This window comes from Dermochelys coriacea, chromosome 27 (genome assembly GCF_009764565.3).
Source record: "Dermochelys coriacea isolate rDerCor1 chromosome 27, rDerCor1.pri.v4, whole genome shotgun sequence".
NCBI classification, from domain to species: domain Eukaryota; kingdom Metazoa; phylum Chordata; order Testudines; family Dermochelyidae; genus Dermochelys; species Dermochelys coriacea.
In genome coordinates this window covers 8,412,149-8,424,335 of record NC_050094.1, presented here as the reverse complement: position 1 = coordinate 8,424,335, position 12,187 = coordinate 8,412,149, and the positions used below count along the sequence as shown (strand labels likewise).

At 52.3% G+C, this 12,187-nt stretch overlaps 1 protein-coding gene across 4 annotated transcripts in view; it reads right to left on the bottom strand.

Moving 5' to 3' along the window:
• Positions 1 to 12,187, bottom strand: part of HDAC5 (histone deacetylase 5) — a 104,630-nt gene that overhangs the window by 77,819 nt on the left and 14,624 nt on the right. For 2 of the 4 annotated variants that reach the window (XM_038385176.2, XM_043503491.1), the window contains exon 2: positions 9,913 to 10,106. In XM_038385176.2, the coding sequence (XP_038241104.1) occupies positions 9,913 to 9,934 (22 nt within the window). In that variant the 5' untranslated portion in view covers positions 9,935 to 10,106. Of the gene's footprint in view, positions 1 to 9,912; positions 10,110 to 12,187 lie in introns of all 4 variants that reach the window. The other 2 variants (XM_038385171.2, XM_043503490.1) reach the window with 1 other exon arrangement.

Below are 12,187 nucleotides of genomic sequence, written 5' to 3'. Positions count from 1 at the left end.
CACCTGAGTTAGGAACACACCCACAGAAGCTTATTTAAAATCACCAAGTGGAATGCCTCAATGTAAATAACCGATTTTAATCAGGGCTAAAATGCAACCAGAACTGTCCAGAGTGGAGCTCTGGTAAATATCTTAAACCCCTGGGGGGACCACAAGCTGATTTCAGGATTTCCATGGGGCCCCGTGGTGGAAACTCTGAGCCCCTGAGCCACCCTCCCCCTGTGGAGCTAAAGCCCCAAGCCCTGGCACTGCCCGCCCCCATTCCCGCAGGGCTAAAGCCCCGAGACCCCCACACCACAGCTGAAGTCCAGCACCCCAAATGGGGGGGAGGGGCATGGAAGGGGGACTCCAGGAAATAATCTATGAGAATTTAAGCCTTGATTTTAATCAACTTTTCCATTTGTACTTCAGTTCTTTGCTAAAGAAAGGTGCCATCTCACTGGTTGTAATAACCATTAAAACACGCCGATTTACAACCAGAGCCTTTGCACTAGCTTTGGTCCATCTTTCCACAGGCTAGGTGGGTCCCCCGTAACTACAGACACATTTATGCAAGTCATTATATTGTGTCACATTTTCAGATTCGTATTAATTGTACATGTTTTGTATGCTTGATAATGGTGAGATATTGCTTATTTCCTAGGTCATTAACTTTGTGCTCACGATTGGTGTCACAGTGCATCAGGATGATAACTGGAATTTAGTTACACACACACACCCAAACAAAACTCTGTGTGTGTGTGTGTGTGTGTGTGTGTGTGTGTGTGTGTGTGTGTGTGTGTGTGTGTAAAAAAGGAGTTTAGGCCTTACTATCCTTTGTACTAAAGTCAGATTTCATTTTAAAACAAGAAAAAATATAATTTAAACAAACAAAAAAAAAATCTGACTTAAAATTAAAAAAAAAAAAACCTCAATTTTTATCCATCCTGGAGCATCCTGTTGCTAGCGAAGAAAAAGTCTGAGGCACCAAGGGCCTGATTCTGAGTGGGGCTGAGCACCCATGGTCCGACTGACACCAGCAAGAGCTGCGGAAACATCTCATGCCGGGTTCCTAACGGAGCCGCCACTGTTGAGAGATGTTGGCCGGTCCCTTCACCCCCTCACACTGCAACCAGGATTCATGCTGGACGGGTAGGTCGATCCTGCGCTCAGTGTGTGACAGAAAGCAGCGTAGACACTTCCGCTGGCTTTGATCTAGGTCACACCTCTGCTTGCAGTGCAGACGCCCTTGCTCCAGTAGTTAAGGTGCTTGCTTGGGACCCTGGAGATGCAGGTTCAGTTCCCTGCTCCCAGTGCAAGTCAAACGGCGTATGCCTCCAAGTCTGTTGAGCCGGTCTCGGAGACTTGCCGCTGCTTGCTGTGTAGACACACCTTAATCTCTCTGGGCCAGAGGGCCCCATCTGGAATGGGGGGAAACGAGCCCTGCCCTGCCTGGCAGGGGTGCTGGGAGGATTAAAGGTGGTAAGGTGCTGCAATGCCATGCTAACTGGGCCTGTTTCAAGTCACCCCCCAGGACGGTTTCTGGAGACGGGCTCAAGCAGTTGCAATTTGGGCTCTGATGTTAAGGTCAAGGATCAGGCCCAGCGCTGTGGTTCTTGCCCATCGCGAGCTGTTCCCGTGTTTATTTGCAATGGTTTTCTAGAATTTAAATGTACTCTCCAACGTGCTTTTCTTCTTCTCCTCTTTCCCAGTGGCTCGCCTGGCTTTGGAACAAACGCATCTTTTCCCAAAACTCAAATCCGCCTCTTCGAGCCAACCTGGGTCACTCAGCCTAGGAGCTCAGAGCAGTGCAGTGTCTCCGCCTGCTGGGGAACGAGAGATACTCCAGTCCAAGGAGATTCTTAATACTAAACATAATGCCCAGAGTGGAACCTGAAATCCACGAGGCAGCTATAAACACAGGCAGTGCAAACATCCCTGCCTCTGCTCAGACCTGAGAAAGCCAGCAAGGAGGTGCTCTGACGTCAGAGGAGCCAGGGAAGCTTGTAAGTCTATTGGCCTTTCCGCTGAGAGCAAGATGCCAACACCTCTCCGCTGACGGGCTGTCACAGCTTAGCCAGGCCTGATTGAAACTGGAAACCCACGGAGAGATGCTCTATCACCCAAAGCGTGCTGGAAGGTGAATCTTGGGGCTAAAGCCCTGCACTGGGACTCAGGAGCTGTAGGGTCAGACATCTAGCTGTGCCTTTACTGACCCATCTGTAAAATGGGGACAATATAATAGCTACCGACTGCACAAGGGCTTTAATTCAAGCACTATGAAAAAGTACATCACAAAAATAAGTTACGTTCCCTACCCCCCCCAAGACATCTCCATTCCCTTCCTAGCATAATACCCAGCACTTATATATGTGCACTTCCTATATCCCAAGCACCCTACAAACACCAATGGTTTCCCGCATTGTGCGGTAAGGACTACGCTTAGTCCAGAGGGATAAACTGAGGCAGAGTGCATGGAAGCGACTTGCCCCCAACATCACACTATGCCTGTGGCAGGGCTGGGGTTGGAACCAAATAGTCCTCTTCTTCTGGCACCACATTCAGACCACGCTTCCCTCTGCAGCAGAAGGATGTGACGTAGAGAACAGGATTTCCTTCCACCCTTACCCAGCATACTTAGGGACCAGTTTGAACCCCCAGCTTTCACCCCTCTACCCAACTGCCCCTGGACTTCCCAGGGGAGGACCGGTAAGGCAGGAATTCCCTGCTCAGCAGAGAAATGCCAGGCAGCACCGTTCCATGGGCAGCATCTTCCCATTAAACGAGGGTCTATCCAAAGCCCACTGAAATCAACAGGGCCCTTTGCACTGTCATCAATTCATTTTCCATCAGACCCCCAATGAACCCTGGACAGGCCAGCATTGCAACCCCCTGATTTCTTCAACCAGCTGAATCCCTCCCCTACAATCCCTATCCTGACAGGCCAGCAGCAAACCAGCCACAATCTTCCACAAGGGCCTGATCTAAATTTCACCAAAGTCAATGGGAGTCTTTCCACCGACTTCCAATTGTCTTTGGATCCGGTCTTGGAGGCGGGGATAAGATAACGCACACAGCTCAGACGCACAATGGGGCCTCAGTCTTGGCTAGGATTTCTAGGTGCTTCCATAATAACTGTGATAGAACCAATCTCCTATTAACAGGAACCGCTCCAGAAGGAACACGCAAGCCTAATCTCTGATCACATGAGCTTCTTATTTAAGCAGATTTCAGCATTAAATAGCCAAAGATTAAATGCCAAAAAAAATGAAGTTCCCGCATGACTTACTCTCTCACCAGACGAGCCACGGGAACAGTGAGGAAGTGTGGCCGAGTGATTAGAGCCAGAGACTGAGGGGGGGTCAGAAGTTCTGTGTTCTGCTCTGAAATCATCATGGTGTGACTCAGCTAAGTGATTGTGCTGCTCTGCCTCAGTTTCCCCATTTGCAAACAGAGAATAATCCTGATTAACATACCTCCTTGATTGATACAAGGGTTGATACAAGCCTTTAATTAATGTCGGTAAAGCACCTTCAGATCCCGGGATGGACAATGCGCTAATGAAAAACTGGCATTTTATAACCATGAATTTGTCTTGGATTTAGTGGGGCACGTTCAGGCTGAGATTTTACAAGTTCACAGAGCCAGGAAGCAAAGTCATGTGGCTCACAGCAGTCGTAACTTAACTCAGAGGGTGTGTTTTAAGGGTTTTCTATTGCCAATTATAACGAGGAACTTCGCTGCCTTGATCTCTGGGCATTGCAGGAGGATTGGGGTTGCTGTGGGAACCAGAACGTGGCTCCCAATGTTGGGTTTGTAAAACCTCGGCCACATGGACAGGGTGCTCGGGGTCTCATTTCCTTGTTCATTATTTTATTTTATTTTTTAATAAAGGCAAACAAGGATTTGCCCAGTAGGCCAAAAAGCCACCTTCTTTTCTATCAATAGTTGCATACATCTATTGGATCAGACACTCAGACCAAACATTCAGAACCGGGTGCCAACACATGAGCCTATATTTAGGCCCCCATGTACGTGAGCTCCCCAATGGGAGCAGCCAGATGCTTCACACTTTTGAACATGAGGCTTCACTGTGGAATTAAGAACCTTTCTTTGTACACTTTTTCTTTTTTTTTATTAAATCTTGGCTTCAAAATCAAGTGGTGAAACACTGGGCACTTCTCATTCATTGATCTCAAAGTACCTAAAAATGGTGGCCAACCGTTCTCCTCACTTTACAGATGGGGAAACTGACACATGACTTGCACTCAAGGTCATACAGCGAGTGGTGGCAGAGACAGGATTAGAACTCAGGACAGAGCACTGGACCGGGGCTCTGGAGACCTGGTATCTAATCTCAGCAGTGCTACTGGGCGATTTGGGTAAATCACTTCCCTGCTCTGTGCCTCAGTTTCCCCATCTGTAAAACGGGGACAGTGATACTGAGCTGCTTTGTAATGCACTTTGAGATCTATGGAGGAAAAGTGCAGAAAAGATCCAGATACTCTTAGAACCCCGTGCTCAAAGCACTAGACCACGGCTTTCCTGCATTGTTTGTTGATTTTTTTTTTTTAAATTAGTGAAAAAACGACAGGAAGATCCAGACTCCAACTTTCCAGGTGCAAAGCAACTCTCTGAAAATATCCAGGACCTGATTCTCCATGGCTCTGAACCTGCACGGAGTCGTTTACACCAGCGCAAAGCGGGTGTGAAACGCGATCCAATCCCAACGGCAGGGGTTTGCATCCATTCTCTACCGGTGCTATCACGAATCTGAGGTGCAGGGCCCTGGAGAATCAGGTCCTAAGTGCAGTGGGGGACCCTAGATGGTTTAGGGAACAGCTACATCCAGAGATCAGCATCAGGAGATACCAGCCCACCAGGCTCCGAGAAATCGAGGAGGTCGGAGAGCTGGGGTGCGTGCCCCTTCCGATTAGGGTGACAACACAAGGCGGGAACAAGCCGCATTTCCCTTTCTGGCTTAATTAATTTCTTAAGTCTAGCCCCAGGGCTCTTCGATGATGCTCAGGGAAGGGAGTCCAGAGCCAGGAAGGGGAAGGGAAAGCAAGGAGAGCTCAGCCTACGGGAGGATGTAGAAGATGCAGTGGCAATTGCATGACACTGCCTTAATGCAGGCAGCCCAACAACCGAAAAGGAGCCAAGCAGCAGTGTTTATATAACCTGCTCTGTTTTTGAAAGGGAGGAAGGGGCTGGGGACACTTGGTACCATCTGGATTTCTCACCACCCAGGACAATAAGAATCCATGGACCCTGTGAATTCCAGAAGCTGACCCCCACCCGACCCCTCCCACCTCCTGACTCTAAAAAATACCAGACACATCAAGTGTCACCTTGCCTGGCTGGCTACATCTGGGGTTCCAGCTGCAACTGCTGATGTGTTGACTCTGAACCCTAATGATGGCAAATCCAATGCCAGTTTCACAGATATTTGTGTGTGTCCTATGGAAGCCCTATTGTTCAAGAGAGTGCTGTACAGAGAGGCTCTACCCCAAGGAGCTGCCAATCAAAGTAGACAAAGGAAGGATTTCTCTCATTTTATGCTTGGGGAACTGAGGCACAGACAGGGCCAGCGACTTACTCACGGTCACCCAAGAAGTCTGTGGCAGAGCTGAGATTGAACCCAGATCTCTTGAGTTCTAGGTCAGAGCTCCAATTACAAGCCCATCCACTGCTCATTTTCACCAGCTATCACGGTGGAGCTCGAAGTTGGGGGAGAACTTTATAGGCATACCATCCCGCCGCCCGACCCCAGCAACCCTTCCAGCTGTGCACCAGTGGTTCTCAACCAGGGATACGCATACACCTGGGAGTACACAGAGGTCTTCCAAGGGGGAAAAATCAGCTCACCTAGAGATCTGCTCAGTTTTACAACAGGCTACATAAGAAGCATTAACGAAGCCAGTACAAACTAAAATTTCATCTAGATGATGACTTGTTTATAGGTCTCTATAGACTATACACTGAAACGTAAGGACAATAACTATAGTCCAATGGATTTATTGTATAATTATAGGGTAAAAGTGAGAAAGTCAGCAGTTGTTCAGTAACAGTCTGGGGCTGTGACACTTTTGTATTTTTAGGTCCAATTTCGCAAGCCAGTCATTTTTAAGGGAGGTGAAACTCGGGGGTCCTGCAAGAGGTCCAGCAGTCTGGGAAGGTTGAGAACCACTGGTTTACACAGTAAACGAGTGGTGAGCGATTGTCCCTTTTGCCTCTTTCCAGGGCCAAAGCGTCATCCCCCAGGGACATGTGAACTTTCCCCCAGTCACAGACTGTTAGCTTTAAAGCCTAATTAGGACCACTTAAATGCCAACTTGGTTAGCAATTCCACTGCCGTCTGCCGAATGTAATGCCCAGGGCCACGCGCCAACGCCTCCCTCTAAGCACCTGGCTGCAGAGTTTGAAGGTGCCATACATAACAGTTAAACAGCCAGTGCTCGTCCAGGTACTGATACCCACTGCCTTCGTCTGACAGGAAGGAAAAAAAAAAAAAAGTTCCAGCAGGCCTGATTTCTCCTATGAAATAAACTTACTTCGGCAGCGGCAGCAGGGGGAATTGGGTTTTCACAAGCTACTAAGTGCAGTTCAGCACTTCTGTATTTCACTAAGCGAGCCCTCCCTCAGGAGGGCCAGGCAAACGGGAAAACGAAAGGATCAAATTATTAGCGCAGCACGAGGAGCCCTGAATGAGATCAGGGCACCATTGTGCCTGGCGCTGGATGAACATATAGTAACAGACAGTCCTGGACCCAAGGAGTTTATAATCTAGAGAGAAGCCAGACAACGCGGTAGGGGAGGGAGCGAGTGGTATTATTAGTGCCTGGCAGCATAAAGCCTTGATCCTAGTCTGAGATGCCCAGGCAGGACGGAGCCTCGGTTTCCCATCTGTAAAATGGGTATGGCACTCATCCCCAAGGTCTGTAGCAGAGACAGGAATTTTCTCCAGCCATCCTGAGTCCCCCAGGACCATCCCAGGTCAGTTTCCCATGCGGCGGGGAAACCACACAGGCTTCTACGGAACATTTCCTCTGCGATGGAGCCCGGGGGGCAGCTCGGTCAGCCCTGCTCCAGTCTCCCACGCTGCGTGGTACAGCACCCAGCACGCCAGGGCCCTCAGCTGAGTCGGGCGGGGCCCTACTTACAAATGGGAAATGCCAGCAAGGGGCAAGCAAAGGCTCCTCAGCCCCAAGCAAGCCACAACACGTCCCGAGCCCTCCATCGGCCCCCCCCCAAGCTTGGTTACCGCACAATGCAATAGCCCGGGGGAATGGGGGGGGGCACAAAAAAGGATCATCCCACCCTGGCCTGAGCATTTCCAGACGCATCAATTAGGCCTGCAGGGATCACAAATTCAACGGCAACAAAACACAGCAGCGGCTTCCCAGGCACGTCTTCCAGAACCGCGGAGAGGCCTGCTCCCAGCCGGGGCTCCGGTGCCCACAAATGTGCTGTTGCCAAGGAGACCGCTCGCTGCCACCTCGCTCTTCGCAACCTTTGTTTACAGCTTGCTTTTGCTTGCCCTTTTTTTTTTTTTTTTTTTTTTTTAATTAAAAGAGACATTAAATTACTTCCAACGAGCCTCTTTAGCCAGCTAAACGGCCTGGCGCTGGCATTGCCACTGCAATCCGGGCCTGGGAACAGCGTTCCAAGGTCCTGCGGTACCCCCCCACACACATTATCTGGGTTGCAACAATGTCCCGGCGCCCCAGCCATGGGCCAGACCCCTAGTTAGCACGACACCAAGCCGCAGGTCGACCTGTAACTTGACAGTAGCAGAGGGGTCTAGAACTCGGCTCCTCATTGGAGAAACACCGGGCCCTTGCCACTTGAGCCAAAGGGGAATCTTCACAAGCTCTCTGCTGTATAGTTCTTCTGACACACAGTCAAGCATTCACAGTTCCACCCAGTAGAGGGCAGGGGACATACACACACTGCAGCAAGCACCCAAATGGCTACAATACAAGGTACACCAGGCAAAGAGCTCAAAGAACCTCAAAATCCCAACAGAGCCCCGAACACATCTGCCCACATCTCTCAACCACGGAGCTAAGTGGAAGTCTGATCCTGGCAGATCAACACGGGGTGTAACCTTCACCCGGGTACCCCCCAGGCATAGGAGACATGTGCTGTGCCATTCTCAGTCTGCACTGACAACGCAACTGCCCAGGACCAAATGTGAAGAGGTTTATTAAATATATACGGGCCCAAATCCTGCCACAAGCAGAGCACCTGCAGCTCTCATTGGCTTGGGGCCCTGTAGGCGCTCAGCACCTCTGAGCACATAAATTCTGGGGAACAATTGAGCGCCAGCAGGAGCAGGGACCAGAGGACCGAATGGGTCTGTCCCACTCCCCCAATCCCCGGCAGGGACTACTGACCTGTCCCTTGGTACCTCGCCGGGACAGAGACGCCCCAACACCAGGAACCTGTATGCCCAGAGCAGGATTTCACCAACCTGAGCCTCTGACACCACACTGGCCTCCCTGCTCTTCCGCGGAAAGTCAGCACAACACAGGACTTTGCCAGCCAACGAGGACAGGAGACCTCATGGTGAAAGCACAGGACTCCTGGGTTCTCTTCCCTGCTCGAACACCGGCTGGCAAGTCACTACCCACGCCCTGTGGCATCTCTGTTTCCTCAGTGGTAAAACAGGGACAATACTCCAGGCCTGAACCAACACCAGCCTGCCCGGCACCATGGGTCAGCCCCCAGATAGCACTATACCAAGCCTCAGGTTGACCTATAAACTTCCCAACAGCAGAAGGGAGATCCTGGGCTGGGAAGTGCCCAAAGCAGAGATGCAACTTCCCTTTACACTGCGTGTGATGGACATGAGATGAACCGAGCTCCTGGTTCCCCCCGGCCTGGCTGGGCTACAGTGGGGGACAAAGGCCTGCTCTTTTGGGAACTGGAAACTAACCAGTTCAGAGCTCCGGGATGAAATTTACTGAGAGCAGCATCTCAAAACACACATCTCTAAGTGACAGGGAATGGTCTCCTTTCTGTTCCTTAATCCTTTACCACCCTAACAGGAAACCCTCATCATATCCGCTCTCCAACTTGACTTCCGCTGCTGGCAAATCGGCCTCTCCATTAGGCCAGTTTCCCCAAATCTAAGCTCATCCCGCTGGTTCCCCCGCTGCAGTGCTGGGCCCTGTTCCCATGGAAGTGGGCATCTGGTGGGGGACCAGCTCCCCCCCCCTCTGTATAGGTCAGAACCGTTCTGTGGGCTGCCCGACAGCAGGGGGAGAAGACCGAGAGTCTGGTTTCCCACCTCCTTCTGCCAAGCTGCTAACATAACCAATGCGAGAGGACCAAGGCAGGTGAGCCGACATCTTTTATTGGCCCAGCATCCGTCAGCGAGAGCGACCAGCTTTCGAGCTACACAGAGCTCGTCTTACCTCACCCACCTCGTCCCCCTAATAGCCCAGGACCAACCCAGCTACTACACTGCAACCAACGACGAAAGAGCAAACAGGGACTCGCTCAAGTCACCTTTCATCTGGGCCTAGGCCAAAGAACTTTGCTGGCCCCGACGGGCTAATTCACACACAAGGAGGGGGCTATGGATCCCGGCACCACGTCTCTAGAGCACCCGCTGAAATGCAGCCACCTCTGGGGTGGAGGGCAACAGCCACTTCACACACACATTCCCTCCCCCACACTCTTTAGCAACCACCCAGAGTAAGACTCAGGGAGTTTAAGAGAAAGCCACCTGGAAGTGAGTCTACAGCAGAGCCATTCCTGCTAACGAATGAACAGTTGGTTTCAAGTAGCTGGAAACCGCATACCCAAAGCAGGCCCCTCAAGGCCACCTCCTGCCTCCCCCCAAACTTAGAGCCACGAGCTGCAAGTACGAAATGCAACCCTGTCCCCGCCTAGGGCAGGGAGCTGACAGAGCTCCCCGCTCACCTGACTCGTTCTGGGAGTTCATGTTGTCCGGTAGGCAGGCGGCGTCCTGGCCAGAGACCGGTCGGCGAAGGGTCTTTGGGAAGCAAGCGGGTTGGCGGGCGTCTGACAGCGTTCCCCGGAGGCGTGGCTGGCTGCAGTTCTATCGCCAGCCCAGGGTCTCAGGCATCCCTCGTGGCCAGCCCGTCGGCAGAGCCCTGCTGGAGAGCAACAACAGTCAGAGGCTTTGCACCCCTCCCAATTCCAGGGCTACAAGGCAAGACTCCCCAGCTTTCCCCTCCCTCCTTCCTGCAGAAGAAAGGACAGGGTGATGGGCCACCTCCTTCTGCAGGTTGGGCTTCTCCCCAGAACTGGCTAGACTGAGTTGGACCCCAGAATCTGCCACTGGGGGAGCCCGGGGTACATGGGAGGGAGACCAATCTATCTACAAGCCCACTCGCCCGGTGGGCTCGATTCTCCCCTGGCGCTGGTGGAGAGCAAGAGCCAGCAGTGCTGCGAGTGAGAGAACGGGGCCCTGTACAGCATGTGTGGCCCTTGATCACAGCTTCCTCTCTCTGCCTAGCTGGAGAGAGCCAAGCAGTGCCTTGCACAAAGCAAGTCAGGTATGTCACCAAGCCCTAGCCACCACAGACTACGTGGGGGTCACTCGGCACTTGACCGCAGGAGCTGGGATCCTCCTCTTCCAATTGCACAGGCCGTCTGAGCTAGAGGAAGCAGCGCCAACAGCTATCAGCAGTATAGGACTTCTGACACACAGATGAGCAGTTCCGATCCCATCCAGTAAGGGGAAGCAGTGACACTAATGTTACAGATATTCTAGTCCAGGGGTATCTCCATGACCCACCAAGATCAGGGCCCCACTGTGCCAGGTGCTGGACAGACATGGCAAGAGACAACCCCCAGCCCAGAGGATTTACAATCCAAATAGACAAGACAGGAAGCACAATTATCCCGTTTTACAGATGGGGAACGGGAGCACAAAGAGATGAATGACCCGCAAAGCGAACCAGGCCTCCTGAGCCCTAGCACCTAAACCATCCTTCCACTGACCAGTTGGGTGACCTTGGGCAAGTTGGTGCCCCTTTGTGCCTCATTTTCCTCATCTGAGGGGTAGTGATACTGACCTCCTTTGTAAAGTGCTTTGAGATTGACAGATGCAAAGGGCTCGAGATTTAAAAATGATTATTATCAGGCACCCAGAGCAATGATGGAAAGTCATTTGTTAACTCCAAACATTTCTTTAGGACAAATCCATCCACACAGCTCCAGGACTAAGCCCTGCTCCGCATCCAAGCCTCCCTTGATTTCAACAGCAGCAGGATCTAGCCCTTTCTCTCTGCTGCACCAGAGAGGGCCCTGCCAGTGCAAGCCAGCTGTTTCAGAGGAGAGCCGAGGAAGCAGGCAGCATTGTCTAGTGGGTAGAGCGCCAGACCAGGGCTCAAGAGACCTGGGTTCTAGTCCCGGCTCTGCCACCTGCAGCCTACGCTCGGCTTCCCCGTTCAACGCCTCTGGCTCCCTTGCCCCGTTGGATGGGCCGAGTGTCTTTCTCTCAGATGCGGTTCATGCAGCCCCCGGCGCCAGGGCGCCGCCAGGTACTACTGGCGTAAGAGTGAAGACTGTAGATTCTGGATGGCACCCCCAGGAGCCCTGGTTTCCCCAGCTGGGATTAAATGGGCCCCTGATGCCCAGGGGATTCCCCTCCTTGCTAAGGCTGGGGAAATGGGTTCCCCAGCATGAGATCGGGGGGCTGGGTTAGGGGTTAGCTTGCAGCCCTGTACAGACAGATGGGCCAAACCTGTAGCGGGCACCCAGGCAATGACTTTGCAATGCTGCATGTCTCGCCTCCAGGAGCGATTTGCTGGAGGGGGCTGATTGGTGAAGGGAAATATCCATCCGTGTGTTCCCTGGAGGTTTGGCTTAGTCTCGCCCGTAGCCCACCCGTGGCTCTGCAGCACCAGATTGGTGCCTTGCTGCAGGAAACCCATGCCCCGGGTTTAGTGGCTGGAAAAAAGGACAGCATGGAGTGGTGATTCCCTCCCCAAGCCGGCTGCAGCCTCCTTCTGCAAAGGAGGGGGATGGGAGGGATGAAGGAACAGGACCCCACAGGGCACATCCCGAAGGCAGAGCCTTCAGTACGGTGCCCCAGAGCCCACACATTCCCAGCTGCGGATCTGCCCTTGCCAAAGGGGTCCAGCCCCCCGACCTTTGTCGGGGGAGGGGGCCACGTTGGGGCAGAGGGAGTGTCCCTGCCTGGAGAGGACATGTGCAAAGGGGGTGC